This window comes from Homalodisca vitripennis, chromosome 1 (genome assembly GCF_021130785.1).
Source record: "Homalodisca vitripennis isolate AUS2020 chromosome 1, UT_GWSS_2.1, whole genome shotgun sequence".
NCBI lineage: Eukaryota > Metazoa > Arthropoda > Insecta > Hemiptera > Cicadellidae > Homalodisca > Homalodisca vitripennis.
Genome location: NC_060207.1, coordinates 161,567,804 through 161,590,628, shown reverse-complemented (window position 1 = coordinate 161,590,628; position 22,825 = coordinate 161,567,804). Strand labels below are relative to the sequence as shown.

The window sequence follows — 22,825 nt, the reverse complement described above, 5'->3', positions numbered from 1 at the left end:
CTAAAATACCCTGGGAGCAGTAATTAAAGATAGGTTGACTGCTACACCGTGCCGCGATGGACGGAGCGGCACAGGCATCTCTCCTGGATCCCATAATGAATCTTGGAGAGATGTGGATTTTAAATCATGATGACACTAATATTGTGATTAGTGCTTATTTTCCTATTCAGGATTAGTGGTCATACTTTCGTAATATATTGAAGCAGCATTCTTGTTTATGTCTCAATTTAGAAAACTTGTAGGAAAATATCATGACTAAAATACCCTGGGAGCAGTAATTAAAGATAGGTTGACTGCTACACCGTGCCGCGATGGACGGAGCGGCACAGGCATCTCTCCTGGATCCCATAATGAATCTTGGAGAGATGTGGATTTTAAATCATGATGACACTAATATTGTGATTAGTGCTTATTTTCCTATTCAGGTTTAGTGGTCATACTTTCGTTATTTATTGAAGCAGCATTCTTGTTTATGTCTCAATTTAGAAGAATTGTAGGATATGATCATGACTAAAATACCCTGGGAGCAGTAATTAAAGATAGGTTGACTGCTACACCGTGCCGCGATGGACGGAGCGGCACAGGCATCTCTCCTGGATCCCATAATGAATCTTGGAGAGATGTGGATTTTAAATCATGATGACACTAATATTGTGATTAGTGCTTATTTTCCTATTCAGGTTTTATGGTCCTTACTTTCGTTATTTATTGAAGCAGCATTCTATTTATGTCTCAATTTAGAAGAATTGTAGCATATATCATGACTAAAATACCCTGGGAGCAGTAATTAAAGATAGGTTGACTGCTACACCGTGCCGCGATGGACGGAGCGGCACAGGCATCTCTCCTGGATCCCATAATGAATCTTGGAGAGATGTGGATTTTAAATCATGATGACACTAATATTGTGATTAGTGCTTATTTTCCTATTCAGGTTTAGTGGTCATACTTTCGTTATTTATTGAAGCAGCATTCTTGTTTATGTCTCAATTTAGAAGAATTGTAGGATAATATCATGACTAAAATACCCTGGGAGCAGTAATTAAAGATAGGTTGACTGCTACACCGTGCCGCGATGGACGGAGCGGCACAGGCATCTCTCCTGGATCCCATAATGAATCTTGGAGAGATGTGGATTTTAAATCATGATGACACTAATATTGTGATTAGTGCTTATTTTCCTATTCAGGTTTAGTGGTCATACTTTCGTTATATATTGAAGCAGCATTCTTGTTTATGTCTCAATTTAGAAGAATTGTAGGAAAATATCATGACTAAAATACCCTGGGAGCAGTAATTAAAGATAGGTTGACTGCTACACCGTGCCGCGATGGACGGAGCGGCACAGGCATCTCTCCTGGATCCCATAATGAATCTTGGAGAGATGTGGATTTTAAATCATGATGACACTAATATTGTGATTAGTGCTTATTTTCCTATTCAGGTTTAGTGGTCATACTTTCGTTATATATTGAAGCAGCATTCTTGTTTATGTCTCAATTTAGAAGACTTGTAGGATAATATCATGACTAAAATACCCTGGGAGCAGTAATTAAAGATAGGTTGACTGCTACACCGTGCCGCGATGGACGGAGCGGCACAGGCATCTCTCCTGGATCCCATAATGAATCTTGGAGAGATGTGGATTTTAAATCATGATGACACTAATATTGTGATTAGTGCTTATTTTCCTATTCAGGTTTAGTGTCCATACTTTCGTTATTTATTTGAAGCAGCATTCTTGTTTATGTCTCAATTTAGAAGAATTGTAGGATAATATCATGACTAAAATACCCTGGGAGCAGTAATTAAAGATAGGTTGACTGCTACACCGTGCCGCGATGGACGGAGCGGCACAGGCATCTCTCCTGGATCCCATAATGAATCTTGGAGAGATGTGGATTTTAAATCATGATGACACTAATATTGTGATTAGTGCTTATTTTCCTATTCAGGTTTAGTGTCCATACTTTCGTTATATATTGAAGCAGCATTCTTGTTTATGTCTCAATTTAGAAGAATTGTAGGAAAATATCATGACTAAAATACCCTGGGAGCAGTAATTAAAGATAGGTTGACTGCTACACCGTGCCGCGATGGACGGAGCGGCACAGGCATCTCTCCTGGATCCCATAATGAATCTTGGAGAGATGTGGATTTTAAATCATGATGACACTAATATTGTGATTAGTGCTTATTTTCCTATTCAGGTTTAGTAGGTCCATACTTTCGTTATTTATTGAAGCAGCATTTCTGTTTATGTCTCAATTTAGAAGAATTGTAGGAATATATCATGACTAAAATACCCTGGGAGCAGTAATTAAAGATAGGTTGACTGCTACACCGTGCCGCGATGGACGGAGCGGCACAGGCATCTCTCCTGGATCCCATAATGAATCTTGGAGAGATGTGGATTTTAAATCATGATGACACTAATATTGTGATTAGTGCTTATTTTCCTATTCAGGTTTAGTGGTCATACTTTCGTTATTTATTGAAGCAGCATTCATGTTGTTATGTCTCAATTTAGAAGAATTGTAGGATATGATCATGACTAAAATACCCTGGGAGCAGTAATTAAAGATAGGTTGACTGCTACACCGTGCCGCGATGGACGGAGCGGCACAGGCATCTCTCCTGGATCCCATAATGAATCTTGGAGAGATGTGGATTTTAAATCATGATGACACTAATATTGTGATTAGTGCTTATTTTCCTATTCAGGATTTATGGGTCATACTTTCGTTATATATTGAAGCAGCATTCTTGTTTATGTCTCAATTTAGAAAAATTGTAGGAAAATATCATGACTAAAATACCCTGGGAGCAGTAATTAAAGATAGGTTGACTGCTACACCGTGCCGCGATGGACGGAGCGGCACAGGCATCTCTCCTGGATCCCATAATGAATCTTGGAGAGATGTGGATTTTAAATCATGATGACACTAATATTGTGATTAGTGCTTATTTTCCTATTCAGGATTAGTGGTCATACTTTCGTAATATATTGAAGCAGCATTCTTGTTTATGTCTCAATTTAGAAGAATTGTAGGAAAATATCATGACTAAAATACCCTGGGAGCAGTAATTAAAGATAGGTTGACTGCTACACCGTGCCGCGATGGACGGAGCGGCACAGGCATCTCTCCTGGATCCCATAATGAATCTTGGAGAGATGTGGATTTTAAATCATGATGACACTAATATTGTGATTAGTGCTTATTTTCCTATTCAGGTTTAGTGGTCATACTTTCGTTATTTATTGAAGCAGCATTCTTGTTTATGTCTCAATTTAGAAGAATTGTAGCATATGATCATGACTAAAATACCCTGGGAGCAGTAATTAAAGATAGGTTGACTGCTACACCGTGCCGCGATGGACGGAGCGGCACAGGCATCTCTCCTGGATCCCATAATGAATCTTGGAGAGATGTGGATTTTAAATCATGATGACACTAATATTGTGATTAGTGCTTATTTTCCTATTCAGGTTTAGTGGTCATACTTTCGTTATTATTTGAAGCAGCATTCTTGTTTATGTCTCAATTTAGAAGAATTGTAGCATAATGATCATGACTAAAATACCCTGGGAGCAGTAATTAAAGATAGGTTGACTGCTACACCGTGCCGCGATGGACGGAGCGGCACAGGCATCTCTCCTGGATCCCATAATGAATCTTGGAGAGATGTGGATTTTAAATCATGATGACACTAATATTGTGATTAGTGCTTATTTTCCTATTCAGGTTTAGTGGTCATACTTTCGTTATATATTGAAGCAGCATTCTTGTTTATGTCTCAATTTAGAAGAATTGTAGGAAAATATCATGACTAAAATACCCTGGGAGCAGTAATTAAAGATAGGTTGACTGCTACACCGTGCCGCGATGGACGGAGCGGCACAGGCATCTCTCCTGGATCCCATAATGAATCTTGGAGAGATGTGGATTTTAAATCATGATGACACTAATATTGTGATTAGTGCTTATTTTCCTATTCAGGTTTAGTAGGTCCATACTTTCGTTATTTATTGAAGCAGCATTCTTGTTTATGTCTCAATTTAGAAGAATTGTAGGAAAATATCATGACTAAAATACCCTGGGAGCAGTAATTAAAGATAGGTTGACTGCTACACCGTGCCGCGATGGACGGAGCGGCACAGGCATCTCTCCTGGATCCCATAATGAATCTTGGAGAGATGTGGATTTTAAATCATGATGACACTAATATTGTGATTAGTGCTTATTTTCCTATTCAGGTTTAGTGGTCATACTTTCGTTATTTATTGAAGCAGCATTCTTGTTTATGTCTCAATTTAGAAAAATTGTAGGAAAATATCATGACTAAAATACCCTGGGAGCAGTAATTAAAGATAGGTTGACTGCTACACCGTGCCGCGATGGACGGAGCGGCACAGGCATCTCTCCTGGATCCCATAATGAATCTTGGAGAGATGTGGATTTTAAATCATGATGACACTAATATTGTGATTAGTGCTTATTTTCCTATTCAGGTTTAGTGGTCATACTTTCGTTATATATTGAAGCAGCATTCTTGTTTATGTCTCAATTTAGAAGAATTGTAGGAAAATATCATGACTAAAATACCCTGGGAGCAGTAATTAAAGATAGGTTGACTGCTACACCGTGCCGCGATGGACGGAGCGGCACAGGCATCTCTCCTGGATCCCATAATGAATCTTGGAGAGATGTGGATTTTAAATCATGATGACACTAATATTGTGATTAGTGCTTATTTTCCTATTCAGGTTTAGTAGGTCCATACTTTCGTTATTTATTGAAGCAGCATTCTTGTTTATGTCTCAATTTAGAAGAATTGTAGCATATGATCATGACTAAAATACCCTGGGAGCAGTAATTAAAGATAGGTTGACTGCTACACCGTGCCGCGATGGACGGAGCGGCACAGGCATCTCTCCTGGATCCCATAATGAATCTTGGAGAGATGTGGATTTTAAATCATGATGACACTAATATTGTGATTAGTGCTTATTTTCCTATTCAGGATTAGTGGTCATACTTTCGTTATATATTGAAGCAGCATTCTTGTTTATGTCTCAATTTAGAAAAATTGTAGGAAAATATCATGACTAAAATACCCTGGGAGCAGTAATTAAAGATAGGTTGACTGCTACACCGTGCCGCGATGGACGGAGCGGCACAGGCATCTCTCCTGGATCCCATAATGAATCTTGGAGAGATGTGGATTTTAAATCATGATGACACTAATATTGTGATTAGTGCTTATTTTCCTATTCAGGATTAGTGGTCATACTTTCGTAATATATTGAAGCAGCATTCTTGTTTATGTCTCAATTTAGAAGAATTGTAGGATATGATCATGACTAAAATACCCTGGGAGCAGTAATTAAAGATAGGTTGACTGCTACACCGTGCCGCGATGGACGGAGCGGCACAGGCATCTCTCCTGGATCCCATAATGAATCTTGGAGAGATGTGGATTTTAAATCATGATGACACTAATATTGTGATTAGTGCTTATTTTCCTATTCAGGTTTAGTGGTCATACTTTCGTTATTTATTGAAGCAGCATTCATGTTTATGTCTCAATTTAGAAGAATTGTAGGAAAATATCATGACTAAAATACCCTGGGAGCAGTAATTAAAGATAGGTTGACTGCTACACCGTGCCGCGATGGACGGAGCGGCACAGGCATCTCTCCTGGATCCCATAATGAATCTTGGAGAGATGTGGATTTTAAATCATGATGACACTAATATTGTGATTAGTGCTTATTTTCCTATTCATTTTATAGGCCTATTTCAGGATTAGTGGTCCGGTGGGGGGGGGGGGGGGGGGGGGGGGGGGGGGGGTGGCTTGGGGTTATATTACCCCCCATTGGGGGGGGGGGGGGGGGGGGGGGGGGGGGGGGGGGGGGGGGTGGGGGGGGGGGAAAGTAAATAAATCATACCAGAGCGTTGTGACACGCGTTAAGTCAGGAATCACAACCACCATTTTGTGTGTCAACTTCACTAACTCTAAAACATCCACTTAATAACAAACTAAACACAAACACTAATTATTAAAACTGAACTACAGAATACAGGTGACAATAGGTCTGCACTCGTCGACCAACCACCTACGACCTATCAGTCAAACTTCAAACAAAGAATAGACTTTTCTTTCTTATAAAATACAGTGGAATCCCAATAATATGTAATAATTGTGAGCAATCTCTGTTCAAATTATGTGAATGTTTGGACTGGTCGGAATAACAGTAAAACTGCGGTTTGAAATGAGAGATCTGTTCTATTATGTTGTAATATTAACATATAGTATGTTAAGACGTTTTTGGATTATATTGTAGTCAACTAAAAAAAAATACGTTTTAAACCACAGATATAAAATCGTGTGATTAGTACAGTACACCATAGTGCACTGTTCGTTGTAATGTGATAGTACTATTGATTAGATACTAGAAAAAGTTTTTTATTTACAAATTCTTTGAGAATTGTAACTCTGTCAATTGAAAAGAACTAAAACTACATTTTCTGAGAGAGAAAAAATTACAACTGTTATAACTGTAAAGATATGTAATGATGAATCCTGACATGCAATGTGAATAAAAGTGAACAGGACTTCATTATATGATTAGACTGTACTCCCCTTTCTCGACATACAAAAAATAACTGCTGACTCATGGTGTAACTGTGTACTGTACTGTAGATCACTCTGTAGTGATCAGCAATTACAGCAGATGGAGCAACAGCTCTTGACCTTACACTACAAAAAACATCAATAAACGGATAGCTGCAGATAATAAGCATAGCTGCAGATAATAAGCGTTCTAATACTTTACCAAACTGATGACAATGAGAGCCACTGTGATAAAGGAGAGGTGGCAGATAGAGCAGCAGGCCTTGACCTTACACTACAAAAAACATCAATAAACGGATAGCTGCAGATAATAAGCGTTCTGAATACTTTACCTAACTGATGACCATGAGAGCCACTGCGATAAAGGAGAGGTGGCAGATAGAGCAGCAGGCCTTGACCTTACACTACAAAAAACATCAATAAACGGATAGCTGCAGATAATAAGCGTTCTGAATACTTTACCTAACTGATGACAATGAGAGCCACTGTGATAAAGGAGAGGTGGCAGATAGAGCAGCAGGCCTTGACCTTACACTACAAAAAACATCAATAAACGGATAGCTGCAGATAATAAGCGTTCTGAATACTTTACCTAACTGATGACAATGAGAGCCACTGTGATAAAGGAGAGGTGGCAGATAGAGCAGCAGGCCTTGACCTTACACTACAAAAAACATCAATAAACGGATAGCTGCAGATAATAAGCGTTCTGAATACTTTACCTAACTGATGACAATGAGAGCCACTGTGATAAAGGAGAGGTGGCAGATAGAGCAGCAGGCCTTGACCTTACACTACAAAAAACATCAATAAACGGATAGCTGCAGATAATAAGCGTTCTGAATACTTTACCTAACTGATGACAATGAGAGCCACTATGATAAAGGAGAGGTGGCAGATAGAGCAGCAGGCCTTTCCTTACACTACAAAAAACATCAATAAACGGATAGCTGCAGATAATAAGCGTTCTGAATACTTTACCTAACTGATGACAACAAGCCACTGTGATAAAGGAGAGGTGGCAGATAGAGCAGCAGGCCTTGACCTTACACTACAAAAAACATCAATAAACGGATAGCTGCAGATAATATAGCGTTCTGAATACTTTACATCTAACCAAAAGGATGACAATGAGAGCCACTGTGATAAAGGAGAGGTAGCAGATAGAGCAGCAGGCCTTGACCTTAACACTACAAAAAACATTAAACAATACAAAACAAAATAAAAAAATAACTGTATTCATTACAATACTAGAAATAACTAAGAAATTCTTTTATGTCCAATCATTAACTTTATGAATTGTCAAAAATCCTAAGAGAAAAACTTAATACATCTCTGACAAATTACACCTGTGGCAAATAATATATTAGGCACTGACAGCACTCTCAGTCAAATTATATTCCAGGCTGTTTTGAAGAGATCCATTGGTCTTAATTAAGGTTGAATGGGTTAAATATTCTACTGTTCTTATGTGGTAGCCGGCCTTCGTTTGCCGAGTGGGAGGCGAAAGGTCTTATTCTCTTGGGTTCATGGCGAGGAAGGTTGTATAAACTTTTCGAAATAAAACAGCGGAGTCGAACTAATATATGATTTATTAAAATTAGCACACAATTTGGATTAGGTTAATAACAAATTAGGTTTGATTAATACATAATTGAACATTTAGAATTTGGCTTCCGAAAAGTTAAAATAGAGAGAGAGAACCTAATTTAACATCTGCTGCGTCCCGCACAAGTTAGCCGACTCCCGAGCATAGCTTCAACATCGCCTGATCCTCTCGTTGCCAAGGCTCCAGACCAAGCAGAGCGCGTTTCGTCTTAGGATGGTACTCCGGAAGGTGCTGCCGCCTAGGCGATTCATTTAGTAATTAGCAAAGTACATGGTGCTTTTGGACTGCTCGAGGCCTGCGCTCAACACAACTATTGCTGATTTCAGCGCATTCTGTACATGTGGCTGCGACAACACCGGTGTTGTCACACCACACACAGGCTTCAATTTAATGCATATACAGGCTGTGGCAGAACTCCTGTCCCTTTCTTCTGAAGTTGCCTTAACGCCTATATTTTCCTATATTAATCTGGATGGCACTTGATGTGTACGGCGGCATTGTTACATATTGTGGAGGTCATGACTTCCAATATAAAGGTGATTTAAATAATCACTAAAGTAACAATAAGAAATGTTCGTAGAATTCTCAGCTCAGTATTAGGTTAAACTAATTTATTTGTTGAAATTTTGGGGCGTTAACACCGAGGTGTCCCACTTAAATAAAAGTGAATAGCTGGTAATATATGAATAAACCTACCATGCTCTCTTGTAGCAGAGCAAGGCACTTGAGTTGCGCTACGTCAGATATTATCTCGTGGCTATTGATCCCTCCCTCTGCCAGGTTGCTGGCCAGAATCTCTGCCTCCTTGATGTTACGTTGCCTTACGTCCTCTGGGCTCTCTTCCTCTACTGTGTCATCACGCTTCATTGACTTCCTTCCCTGCATTGTCTTCTGCGCCTTTAGATTCGTCCAGTTTGGTAGAGACCTGACACACACACAACATATTTCAGACAGTTGCTTTTGTTTTATGTCATAAAACCACATCTTTAACCCTGGAACTCGCCATCATTTTTCCCAAAATGGCAGGCACTTTTTTGTGATTTTGTAAGGGTTTTGTATTTTAATCACTGCTCATATATTTTTTTAAGATAAAAACATTTTAAAAACATCAATGTCTTTAGAAATAAATGCAGTTTCCCAATAAAATATTAAAGGTTGAATAATTTAATGTATTTTTATTTTTTTACAGATTAACGTAAAAATATTAGTAAAGAATAAATTTTTCTCAAAATGTATAGCACCCTCTCAGGTGATATGAAAGTTTTTAGAATAATTCTAAAATATACAAAAGTTTGCTTATATACCTCAATTACAAATTACAAAAAACATATTTAGGTAAAAGAAGTTTATTGGTACTTTTGAACAATATATCTATAAAAACTACAAAATCTGAAAAAAGTTTGTATAGCACTATTATGTATACCATTTTGACATTTTGGAATCTACTGGATGAACAAATATTTTTTTCTAAGAGATAAATATATTTAGAAGAGAAAAATATGACATTTATAGAAGTTTACATTGTATAAGATATTTTTATATGGCAACAAACTTTTTTTAAATTTTTACAAAAGTCAAAATTGTGAAATAAATGCCTAACTTTTTTAGCTAACAATTTTCTTTTCATCCAAATATTATTTATAAAGATAGTATGTTTATTGAAGTTTACAAAAATGTACAACAATGTATTTTTATTTATATTATTTTTTTTTGTTAAAAAAATAAAACAAGCGATGGTCATAGAAATACGCTAATACCTTCAGAAAAAGTAAAAGAAAACTTTTTTACTTTTATAATAAATACCTTTGCATAAATTTAAATCAAAATTTAATTTTAATTAAAATTAAGTTGTCTAAAAAATTATAAAACACTGAACCTACGTGAACATAGGCTTATTTTCAGTTTCACAAAAATCCAACCTATTCCCTAAAACTTAACCTAACCTCTACATTTTTCACTTCACTAATTAAAAAAAAAAAACAATAAACAAACTTTTATTTATACACACTAAATAACGAAAAGTCTAAAATATCCTAATAAATAGCAAGCAATACACTAATACGGGCAATGGCGTAATAACAACAAAGAAATCAACATGGCAACCAAGCGATGCGTTGTTCTCTACTGGCTGAGTCGGTGATTGCGCAACAGAACAAAAATAAAATACTAGTTCATAGTCTTCGTTGTCTATTATACTGTTGATTAGAGCAATTCTTCTTCTTTGTTTTGGTATGATTTTCACTATTTCCAGACAACGATAAAGTAACAAAAATAACAAAATTTAATGAAGCTATTTTTCGACGCATTAGGCATTTTGGGATTTTACAAAACACGAGCTTTTCAAACGCTTATTTTATAAACATTAATTTTCCTACTGGCTATTGAAAAGATGTTTCTGAAAGCCAAGAAAACACTGTTTTCATGACGACACTTACGATCGTGTAGAACGTAAACTCACGATAGGGAATTTTTACAAACATACGGTAATTTTAGCGTGTTCGGAAATTACGCAAACAAATGGCAATCGGAAATGTGAACATCCAAGTTTAGAATTTTATAATGAAAGATTTAACTTAACTATAGAGCGTTTTATGGTATAATATGAAACCTTGAATCTTTATCTTTAGATTTACGTATGTTTTACTTCAAACAAAGTAAAAATAGATTTGCTGTGAGAGATCATATTACGACATAGTTAATGCGTCGAAAATAGCTTAGTGCCATTTTGAAACTGTAGTTAATGCGTCGATAATCGCTTAAAGCCAGTTGCAGGGTTAATAAGTACTTAATGGTCAGAACAAGTGAATATTTTAAATACTAATTAATTCCTGACCTTGTAATATAACAGCCCATGTTTACAGTTACGTATCTGTTGTCTAAGAAACTATTCTAAAAACATTCGAAACTGTTATAAATGTCTTACTTCTATTTAAGAATCTAGTAAACCATAACTCAACTTTAATTCCAATCACTTCATTTGAACTGCACAATTAAAACTCCCATGCGTATTAATTTTGGTATTTGTGCAATTTTGGTTAATTTTACTGACAATTTATATTCAATTAGCTCTTTGGAGGAACATTTGGCTATCATATTCCTCCTGTAATACAGATATACCTAGATCATAGGGGTAATGAACATAATTAAAATTATAATACTTGTTGCAATAAAATTGTAATCAAAAAGCAAACTGAAAATCAAATAAATGTATTCATAAAAGTATGAATTATTTATATAAGTATTACTTATTAAAGTATGAAAAGCGTGAAATGATCAACAAGTTTAATTATAATATAAGAATTGATATTTTACATTCTAGAAGCTCCTTTCTCATTGGAATTCTTTAATTAATTTAAAAACAAACACTCCAATAATACAATTTTAATATGTATGAGGCCTTTAGTTTTCAAAAAAAATCATCAGACCCAAAGCTGAAATTAAAGTGGTTACAGTGATAATGTAAACAATGTTGTACTTCAAGAGAAACACATGTCACTAAAAATACAAGGGCATAATATTGTAAAACCAAGAAAGTATGTCTATGTATATGTAAAAAAAGTTAATATTTAATTAGATAATAAATAGTAACGGCAAATTTTGTAAAAACCCAGGTTCATTATTTACTACGTTATTTTGGTTCTTTAAAAAAATTGTTTCATATGCATCATAGAATTTTTTATTTCAGATTTCTTTGAATAATTTTATGTTTGAAAGACGGTGCCCAGTTTGAAGTGCATGTTTAGCCATGGACAATCTTTCTTCTTGTTGATATTTTAAGCACGCTTTATGTTCCTTAAATCTCTTTTTTAACTTTCTTTATGTTTGGCCAATGTATTTTAACAGTCATGACAGAAGACCTAGGAAGTGCTGACATCTAGGAAATGTCACAACTACTTGCGCAACACACAGTTGTCATAGAAATGTTTCTGGCACAAGCAAACAACAGAATAAAACAGTAACAATATAACAAACAAAGCATAATATTACGTCAGTAGCACACTTTTATGCAATCACTATAAACGTCATGAAACTGTCAAAAACTGTGAAGGAGTTAAAAACAATAAAGTACAATGGTAAAAACAGGACTTAGTTAAGAACCATAAAATATATACAAAAGATTACGTATCGAGCTTGTACTGTGAAACCTTTTTAACAGGTTAGATAAGTCTGCGCAAACACTTATTTTTACTGTGTTAAAAAGTAAGCTGTTGAATTGGCTGTTAAGTAATACATTTTATATAGGAGCTGAGTTTCTCAAGTGTGAAGTACATTTACTGTTCTGAATTGACTGTATGTTGACTTGTCTTATGCAGAGTTCTTATAAGACTATTGCATAATTAATTATACTTTCATATTTTATCACTTTAAATTATGACAATGTATTGTATTATTATGTTTTTATACTTCATAATTTTAATTGATGGCAAGGTCTATTTCAGATGCAAATGTGATCAACTGCAATAAATGATTTAATTTGTTACTTGATAGAAGACTGAATGTACAATTGAATATTATGTGTGCAGTCTTGTTAAAAAAAGGGGCTGTTCATTAGAAAAAAATACAAACTGTAGGTGTACTGAGTAGAAAATTGCCTCCTTCTTGTCTTTTTATTGGATATAGCCATAGCAACTGGATTGGCACTTCCTAGATTTTAACTAAGTGAATTCAAATACATAAAATAATTCAACTTAAGTGTTAAACTTAGTATTTAATACTGGTGACATACTTGAGGAAGCGGCTGATATCATCATCATTGAGCCAGGCAGCACTGCAGACCCGTTTGTCCTCCGGGTGGGGCTGCACAATGCCACGATATGCCGCCTGACAGGTCTCACGGTAACCATGGATCACGTTGACACTGACACCCAGTAATGCTCCGGCATGTGATGGCAGCGCCTCCATCAAGCGATGAGTCTCCTGTACACTCTCCTCCACTAGGACTGTGCTGTGCAGCAATGGCCGGGGCAAGCCCAGCTCTGCTGACCGCTCTGGACTGATTGGGAATTTCCAGGCCTCCTGACATTTGGTCGCAGCCTCCACCCTCGCCGCCATCTTGGCGTGCTGTCGCCGCACGAATGTGTCCTTAATGTAGTCAGAAATGAACGCATTTAACGTGCAGGGGTTACTAAAACAACAAAGGAAAAGCATTTTAAAAATATAAAAACAAACTTACAAAAAGAAACTGTCAGAGGAAATAGAAGTACGATAGATAATTAATTTGAAGGGATAATAAGATTAGTCATTTTTTTGCACATGTTAAATGTTGCAATAAAAGAATACTGGCCTTCGAGAACTGGTATTTGTTCTCTTGATCAGGTGTTCAATTCTACAAAATAAGTTAGGCATGTTTTTAACACATGATGAACACACCAAAGTCCAAATCATCAACAAAAACAGTTGCATTTTCAAAAACATTAAAAAACCTGAACGCAGAACTACGTCAGTAGAAGCATAAACAAACAAAAAATCATGACATTACACAGATTTATCATAGAAACACGTGCAAATCTACAGCTGTACAATGTGTTGAATTTTTTATTTGTTAGCATGTTTTATCAAAAACTTTATGTTTGAGTATTGGACACCTGAGGAAAGGACAGAATATGTCTTTAAAGCTTTGTATTTCGTTAATTATAATACTTGGAAAATATCCACAACCCTGCTACTCCTTCAAAAGTAGTCCTTAATATCCACAACCCTGTTACTCCTTCAAAAGTAGTCCTTAACTAATTATATTCATAATTGCTGAAGAATCACCTTTCAACTACAGGAAGTTGAAATTAGTATCTTATATGTGAGCATAGGCTAAGATGCATATTAATTGTGTATTACATGAAGAGGAATGGTATAGTAGAGCTCTTACATACCTTGCAGACAACATTTTAACTGTTCTTATTTTCAGTATTTATTTTTGTGCACTGCCACAAGTCTGCTGCATCTATTCACAGGCAACTGATTGGTAATACACTAATTGGATTGGTAAAATGTGTAGATAGATAACAAACAAAATGAATTATCAAATTATCATAGTTTTGTACATAATATTTTAATTGCTCTTACTGTTTTCTATGTCTGTCTATGTTCATACATCGCCACGCGTCTGTTGCGTCTGTGCACAGATATCCGCTTCTCAGTGGTCTCATAATTTTGCAGTTGTATAAATATGTTCTCCATAACAATATATGTATGTATATATCTTAACATGTTTTATCACGGCAAAGGATGGATTGAAATTTTTGGCTGGTCACTCCTACTGGTCAGATTTGCTTTAATGGTAACAAAACAAAACAGTATTATATTCCTAATTATTATTTATGATTAACAAAAGCAAAAAGCCGGGTTTTAATAAGAGAATTTAGATAGGACAGGAAGAGGAGGCTTAACATTACTAGATTGAAAAAATATTCCTCTTCCTCTTCCTGGATTGAAGAAATGTCCTTCCAGTATAGTACAGATAAGCCTGCTCTACCCCTCCTATCTAATTTCATTAGTTGCCATTTAGTTATTAGTTATTTATAATATTTAGTTATAACTCTTAGTTATTATTTACACAGGTGTTGGTATCGAATTCAAAACCAAAACCAGCATTTCAGTATCAGTTTCAAAGAAAGTTTTTAGTAGGCACTGGTGAAAGGGCTCTCCAAACAATATGAGAGCCCATTTTCAAAAGTGGGTCAAGTCTCAATTTTGGTTGTTGGATCACTTTGTGATCTGAGGTGGAGGGGGACAAGTATAAATACCATTGAATGGATAAATGTGTTAAATAATACAAATACCATTTCCTCCAGTCATCATCACATACTTTTATAACTTCCACAGCCTTATCTTCTACAATTTATTTCTTTTTTTACCTGATTGTAAAACAAATCTAAATTATGTGTTGTCAAATCCTTGCCACTTCTCATTGAATTATAAAAAAATATTTTTTATTTATGCTGTCTTCAGAACAGATTTTGTAACCAGAAATATTTTTAATGTAAAAAAATTCCATTGAAAACCGATTGTATAACCTTAAAGATAGGTGTCATACAAATATGTTAATAATTTTGTCAAACATTTATCCATTTTAAATGTAAGATGACATCCTTTAAATTTGATCTTAAACATTTTTCAATGTTTGGATCCATAAATATTTACAGATACAATTGCAAAATATCCATTCAAACTATATTTTGTATGCCACAACTATTAAGAAACTGTGAGGATTTCAGGAAATATGAATAACATCTTTTGTATACATTTTTAAATGAACCAAAAAAAGGTTTGAAAGCCACTTGATTGATTTTCAAGTGGGGTTAATCTCGATCTTGGTAACCTTCATGAGCATTTCTGCTTACTTTGTACCCATTGCACCTATGCACTAGTAAAAATTCAGCTATGCAATTACAGAGCGAGCACTTTCAACTGTGGTGAGTATGCTGCTAGGTGTGGTGTACATATCTGAATCTAATATAAATAGTCAGCTATCTAAAATTATATTTGTTTAAGATAGGAATGTTGATTATCGATCTGGCCGTTGGCGGTTATATGTATGTGACGTCATATGAGGACCATACTGTTTGAATAAATCCTATTGGCTACTGAGGTCACGCCACTTCTCCCCGCCAACGTACCTTACCATTCCAGCAGCGAGTGTTCGCCCCAGTCCAGTTTTACCCACGGTCCGTGAAACCCGCGTCCTCCCGACCAAGATGTAGTCCAATAGTTTTCCTGAATTGGTGTAATTTTATTACCCCAGTATATTATTACCACCGGCCACGAACATCACAAATGGCGACGAGGATTTGTGGAAATTAGTATTAGTGCGAAATTCCGAGTGTACATCGCCGCTGGACATCAACAGTGAACACCACGTGCTGCGAACAACACGAGGACAGTTTTGATCGAGTGAACATCACAAAATGGCGAGTGAGAACATCACGGAGATTAACAGTACGAATTTTTCTTTAGTTTCAAATCAAACCAATTAGTGTGGGAGGAAGTGTAGTGTGCAACCAAATTATTTTAGCTACGAGTTGATGTGGCAAGTACAATTAGACGAACTACCGTTTCCTGTAACTAAATATAATGGCGCAAATAGGCGTTATCGGGGAATATGGACGGGTTCAAGTTGAAACCTGGGCGTCATACATCGAACGTTTTTGAGCTTGTATGTGGACTGTAATAGCATTGACGCGGGTTAAAAAAGGTCAGTACGCTTTTAACTGTGATAGGGGTAAAAACGTATAGTTTGTTGAGAGACCTGTGCACTCCTAATAAACCGTCGGAAAAGACATTTAATGAACTGGTGCAACTTGTGCAAAAAACATTTATTCCCGACACCTAGCTTCATCGCGAGCGATATCGTTTTAGTAAGCGAGTACAGTTGGAAGGCGAGTCGGTTGCCGAGTATATTGCAAATTTGAAAAAAAATTACAACCATTGTGACTTTGGCGCGTCGCTAAATGATTACTTGAGAGACAGACTGGTGGAGTGGCATCAGAAGTGAAAGTGCCAAACAAAAAACTTTTATCGGAAGCATCGTTAACGTTCGAGCAAGCGACCAAAATAGTGCTTTCAATGGAGCAAGCAGAAAAATCGGCGGCAGCTCTATCAGTCGGAAGACCCAAGCGGATCCATCAGTTGAGCAGCGTGGTGGCCAGGAGGGGGAGATTCGGAAATGGCGCACCGCATTCCCAGACGCATTCCCAGACAGCACGGAGCGACAACGCTGGAGCGGCTGGAAGGGAGCAGGGGGAACAGCCAAGGTCAGCGGCGGCACGTCACCAGGGCCTTCTGGATGGCAGCGGCGATCTCCGCCAGGTGGCAGTGGCAGTGCGCAATGTTTATGTTGTGGCCTCACAGGGGCATTTCCGTTCACAAGTGCAGGTTATTAGGTGTGAAGTGTCATTTCTGTGGTAAACAAAACCACATAGCAAAAAGTGTGTCGTTCTAAGTTAGCTGGTCGGCAAGGTACAAATGTAAATAGAGATAAGACTAATTTTAGAGATAGTAAAAGCACTGGGAATTCCAAAAAATTATCGCAAACATAACTACCTAGAAGGTGTTGATGACAGTAATCAGGTGTCAGGGGACACTGAGCAATTTGTGGAGGATGTAGCCAATTTATTTAGAATGAATGAAAAGGTGACTGACAGGGTCAATGTAGACCCAATTCAGCTTGATTTAATTGTTAATGGTAAAAGCTTAACGTTTGAGGTTGATACAGGGGCTTCTGTGAGTGTTTGCAGTGAGGAATATTACAATTCTCATTTCCAGATGTGTAAAATTAGAACCTAGTAAGTTGACACTCAGCTCTTATACTGATCAACCTATCACACCTGTAGGCAAGATCAAAGTTGAAGTTAATTATAACAAAGTAAACAAAGTAATGGACTTGTATGTCATCAAGTCTGGTGCTCATCCACTTATAGGTAGGGAATGGTTAAGTGCTCTAGGGGTTGAAATTTCGTTTAAAAATAACGACAGGTTATTTGAGATAAGTAAAACCGATGCCGATAGTTGTCTTGAACTTAAGAACAAGTTGTTCAAAGAATTTCCCTAAGGTATTCAGTGACGAGATAGGTTGTTTTAAAGGCGAGCCTGTAAAGTTAACAGTAAAAGAAAACACGGTTCCTAAATATTTCAAACCTAGGCCAATACCTTTTTCCCTGAAAGCCAAGGTTGAAAACGAACTAGCTAGGCTAGTAGATGAGAAAGTGTTAATACCTGTAAGTAGCTCAGATTGGGGTACGCCCATAGTTTCCTGTATTAAAGAAATGTGGTTCATTCAGGATTTGCGGTGATTTTAAAGTAAACCTTGAACCCTTGTTTAGAAGTAGAAAAATTTCCGTTACCAAGAATAGATGAGTTGTTTGCAAACCTGCAAAAGGGCGAGAGTTTAGTAAGATCGATTTGTGTTCAAGCATATACCCAATTAGAGTTAGATCCAGAGTCTCAGAAACTGTGTACCATAAGTACACACAAAGGTTTATTTTGTTATTATTCCCGTGTTCCTTTTGGCATAACTTCAGCAAGTGCTATTTTTCAAAAGAAAATAGAGCAGACTCTCCAGGGTATAGATCAAATTGCAGTATTTTTAGATGATATTCTAATAACCGCTGAAAAATGATAAGGCTCATTATGAGAAGTTAAGAGAAGTGTGTAAGAGGTTGAATGAGAAAGGCTTAACTGTCAAAAAGAGTAAATGTACCTTCTTTGCCAACCAAGTAGAGTATTTGGGGTTTGTCATTGACAAACACGGTTTGCACACCGATCCCAAGAAAGTAGAAGCAATCAAGGAACGCACCTATCCCAAAGAATGTCACAGAAATTTAAATCGCTAATTGGGCTAATTAACTATTATTCTAAATTTCTTCCAAATTTGTCAAGCATTTTAAGCCCATTGTACAATTTATTAAAGAAAGACGTTTCATTTGATTTCAACAGGCAATGTGTTCAGGCATTTGATAGAGTAAAAGAACTGCTAAGTAGGTGAGGACTATCTTAGCGCACTATGACGGCAAACTTCCGTTGAAGCTGGCGGTAGACGCGAGTTCTTTTGGACTAGGTGCGGTCCTGAGTGTTTGTCACACCAGAAGGTATTGAAAAACCATTAGCATACCAGTCTAAGAACGCTAACTAATGCTGAAAAGATACTACTCCCAGATCGATCGAGAGGCTCTAGCAATTGTCTGGGGTGAAGAAATTTAACCAATATCTGTTATGGTAGGGAATTTAACCAATATCTGTATAGGGAATTTACCTATATGTACAGGGTACCACAAATCAGCTGATCATATTGTTCCTCCTAAGGGTTTGTCAGTGTTTAGCGCCAGCAGATTGCAGCGCTATAGTTTATTTTTGTCAGGGTACAATTTTTAATATAGAATATATAAAATCAGCTATCACGGTAATGCTGAGCGGCAGGCTACCTGACAATGAAAGAGCCGGAAGTGAGCGACGATGACCACTGGAAGGGCAGCTTATTTGCATTGTCTTTTGGAAAGCTCTGTGCCTTTAACTTTTGAAAATGTACAAGCAGAAAGCTAAAAGAAATGATCCAATTATGCAAAGTTATTGGTTTATGTAAGGCACGGGTGGCCCAATAGCATCCCTGGGGATGACAAGGAGTTGTTGCCACCATATTTTGCAAGGAGGGAAGAGTTGTCTATAGTAAATAATATAATAGGTTTGGGGTTACAAGTAGTAGTAGCCTAGCAAAATGAGAAAATATGTGCTGGACGAGCTTCACTCATCCCACATGGGTAGTCAAAATGAAATCGATAGCTCGTAGTTATGTTTGGTGGTCCTAATATTGATGATCAAATTGTGTCCTTGGCAAATAATTGTTTTTCCTGTTTAATTGGAGAAATAACCTAGCAAGTGTCAGCTGCATACGTGGCATTATCCCTCAAGTCCATGGCAAAGGCTTCACATGGATTATGATTAGGTTATTAATGGAAAAATGTATCTACTAATGTGTTGATGCGCACAGCAAGTGCTGGAAGTGTTTCCTGTAGCTTCCACTTCAGCCAATGTAGCCATATAATTCATTTAAGAGATTTGTTCAGTTCAGTAGGTTTGGTCTGCCGGAGGACTGTCCACAGTGACAATGGTCCACCATTTTCCTCATTTGAATTTCATAATTTATGTCAAACAATGGTATCAGACATACTTTGAGTCCGCCATACCATCCCATATAACGGTTTGGCAGAGAACTCTGTCAAATATGCTAAGTAACGGTTTTTGGCAAAGAACTCTGGCTAAATATGCTAAGAATACAGTGCTTTACAGAAAGATGTAAATATAGCTTTAAGTAGAATATTATTTGATTATCGAAATGCTGTTCATGCTACCACCAATGAGGACCCCAGCAAGTTGATGTTTAATAGGCAATTAAGGACTAGGTTAGATTTATTAAGGCCTAACCTGTCAATAACCTGTCAAGGACCATAGTAAAAGACAAGACAAGCAAAAGGAGTATTTCTCTGGAAACTAAAGTTAGACTACTTTATCCTGGTCAAAATGTAATTGTTAGGGACTATCGCACCCGTGACAAAATGTATGACGGTGGGTTAGTGCTACGGTATTAAGCAGATCAGCAATACGAAATATCGAAGTTGAATTGACGTATGGCATTGTGTTCAGACGGCAAATTGATCAGATTGTAGCCGTGCAGGGAGAGCCAGCTGATGTAAACAAACAGGTTAAATCAGCTGACGTTTTCGATGACAGTTCCTCTCTTTCTCCCGGTGGTCATGACGCCGGTGGGGCGAGAGCCAATAGCAGTGAGTCCCCACTCTCCGCCGAGCGGCCGTGTGGCTCGCTCTCCTCCGCTCTCAGTGTCGTGCCGTTCTAACGGTAAACAAACAGCTGATCGTGGCAACACGTCACCGGCTGCGACGGCAGCTGTGTCATGCCGCGCCAGCTGTTCCCCAAAACAACAACAATGATAGACGCTATCCTGTGCGGATTAGAAATCCCGTGGATAGGCTGAACTTGGTAAATTATATTGTTTTGTTCTATTTTAGTTTGTTTCATTATATTGTTTTATTTGTCTTAGTTGTGATAACCAAAGCTTTCATATCATTTTGCTTTATTGTAGTTTAAGGAAAATTTATTGATGTCACTGTATTAATGTGTTAATTGAATTTCAACAATGTTTTTTTTGTTAAACTATGTAGTGTGTTATTTTTGCAGTGTTTTTCAAACTTTGGAAGGGAGGAAATGTGGTTGTACATATCTGAATCTAATATTAAATAGTCAGCTATCTAAAATATATTTGTTAAGATAGGAATGTTGATTATCGATCTGGCCGTTGGCGGTTATATGTATGTGACGTCATATGAGACCATACTGTTTGAATAAATCCTATTGGCTACTGAGGTCACGCCACTTCTCCCCGCCAACGTACTTACCATTCCAGCAGCGAGTGTTCGCCCCAGTCCAGTTTTACCCACGGTCCGTGAAACCCGCGTCCTCCCGACCAAGATGTAGTCCAATAGTTTTCCTGAATTGGTGTAATTTTATTACCCAGTATTATTACCACCGGCCAACGAACATCACACTAGGCACATTCACCAATCTGCGAGTGTGCTCTTTGTTGTGAGAGTAGGCTCTCAACTTTATTCATCTAGAAACTGGAGTAGGTACTTTCACATATTACCAAACCTATAAGAGAGCCCACTCATTGAGGCTAGTCTGTGTATTTTACTCAACTGGACTCTCGTCAAATAATTGAGAGGGCACTCTTCTTTATTTAACTCACCCATTGGCCCATTTCTAATTAAAATAATAATATATTTTTAGCATTGGGCTATATTCTTATTTCCTAATAACAAATAACACAGGACTCTGAGCCAAATTTTTTTAAATCATCCCAGTAAAAGATATTAATAAAGAATACTCGCTGGTTCCTTTGTTTATATTACCCTGTAGTATTATATCCAAAAAAAGGCAAAATAATCGTTATTGTTATTAGTAGTCTAGCCTCCAAAAGTGTTTAGTACAATTAAATATAAATCACCTATAACACATTTATTGTTTATTCTTACTATGTATATTTCAAATTCAGAAAACTCATCTTCAGGTATTAGGTTAAGTTAAATAATAATAACAATCTAAATAAATTAACATGTGTTATAACTAGTTTCAACTACACAACTATAGTTATAACTAGATATAATACGTAACTGTAGTTGTGAATACGAGGTTATTACAATATGGCTGCATTCAAACCAATAATCAATGGATTACAAAACATTCTAATGAAAACTCAATATTTTGATAAAGAATTAGAAATCCTTAAATATATTGCCTAAAATAATAGATACAAGCCAAGCATAATTGATGTATTATTTAAGAATCACAAATGGCACGAAAATAAGAAGAAAGAGGTGTCAAATACAATCAATCACATTATCTTGGTAAACATTGCCATAACATAAGCAAAACCTTATTTAATCAAGGATAAAGCATAGATTGCATAGATCTTTCATATGAAAAACTATTCTCATATTCAAATTTTATTCAAACGAAATTGTTTTGTCAAAAGTCAAATTTACACCATCAATACAAGTGCCCAACACATTACAACTTATTCATCCTAAGGAACATTATTTCTACAGGTCTAACATTGTATAACAACGATAAGATGTCCTATATGGTGTATACTAAATAGTTAAGTGTGTGGTAAAAATAAAACCTGACTAGGTTTGATAATCTAAAAATTAATAAAAACAAACTGATAACCTAATCACTACTGAACATTTGTCAATTAATACATGGCAAAAATTTCAGTTTCTGACATAATTACTATAGTACGGGACACATCATTGCAAGCCTGGCTGAATAGGCAGTTATTGCACCCCACATCCCTCCTCACCATGCAGCATTGCCACATTGTCATATCAGCTGATTGCATGAAGCGATGTGACGTCTCGCTTTGTTCTGGTTGTTTACATTCATTATATTTTTCAGAGTTTGATTATATTGCATGTTTTAATTTTATTATTATTTTTTAACACATTCTGTGTCGTAGTTTAAATCGTGAGGGTAAAGGATTTAGGAAGATAGATGAGAAGTAAAGATGAGCGG

General features: G+C 36.7%; 1 protein-coding gene across 1 annotated transcript in view; it reads right to left on the bottom strand.

Annotated features, from left to right (window-relative positions):
* Window positions 1-8,887: 8,887 nt before the first annotated feature.
* Window positions 8,888-22,825, bottom strand: part of LOC124375226 (exocyst complex component 4) — a 36,751-nt gene continuing 22,813 nt past the window's right edge. Inside the window, exons 11-12 of the mRNA XM_046833362.1 lie at window positions 12,975-13,373; window positions 8,888-9,173 (exon numbers count right to left, since the gene is read on the bottom strand). Of these exons, the coding sequence (XP_046689318.1) occupies window positions 8,903-9,173; window positions 12,975-13,373 (670 nt within the window). The 3' untranslated portion in view covers window positions 8,888-8,902. The remainder of the gene's footprint in view (window positions 9,174-12,974; window positions 13,374-22,825) is intronic.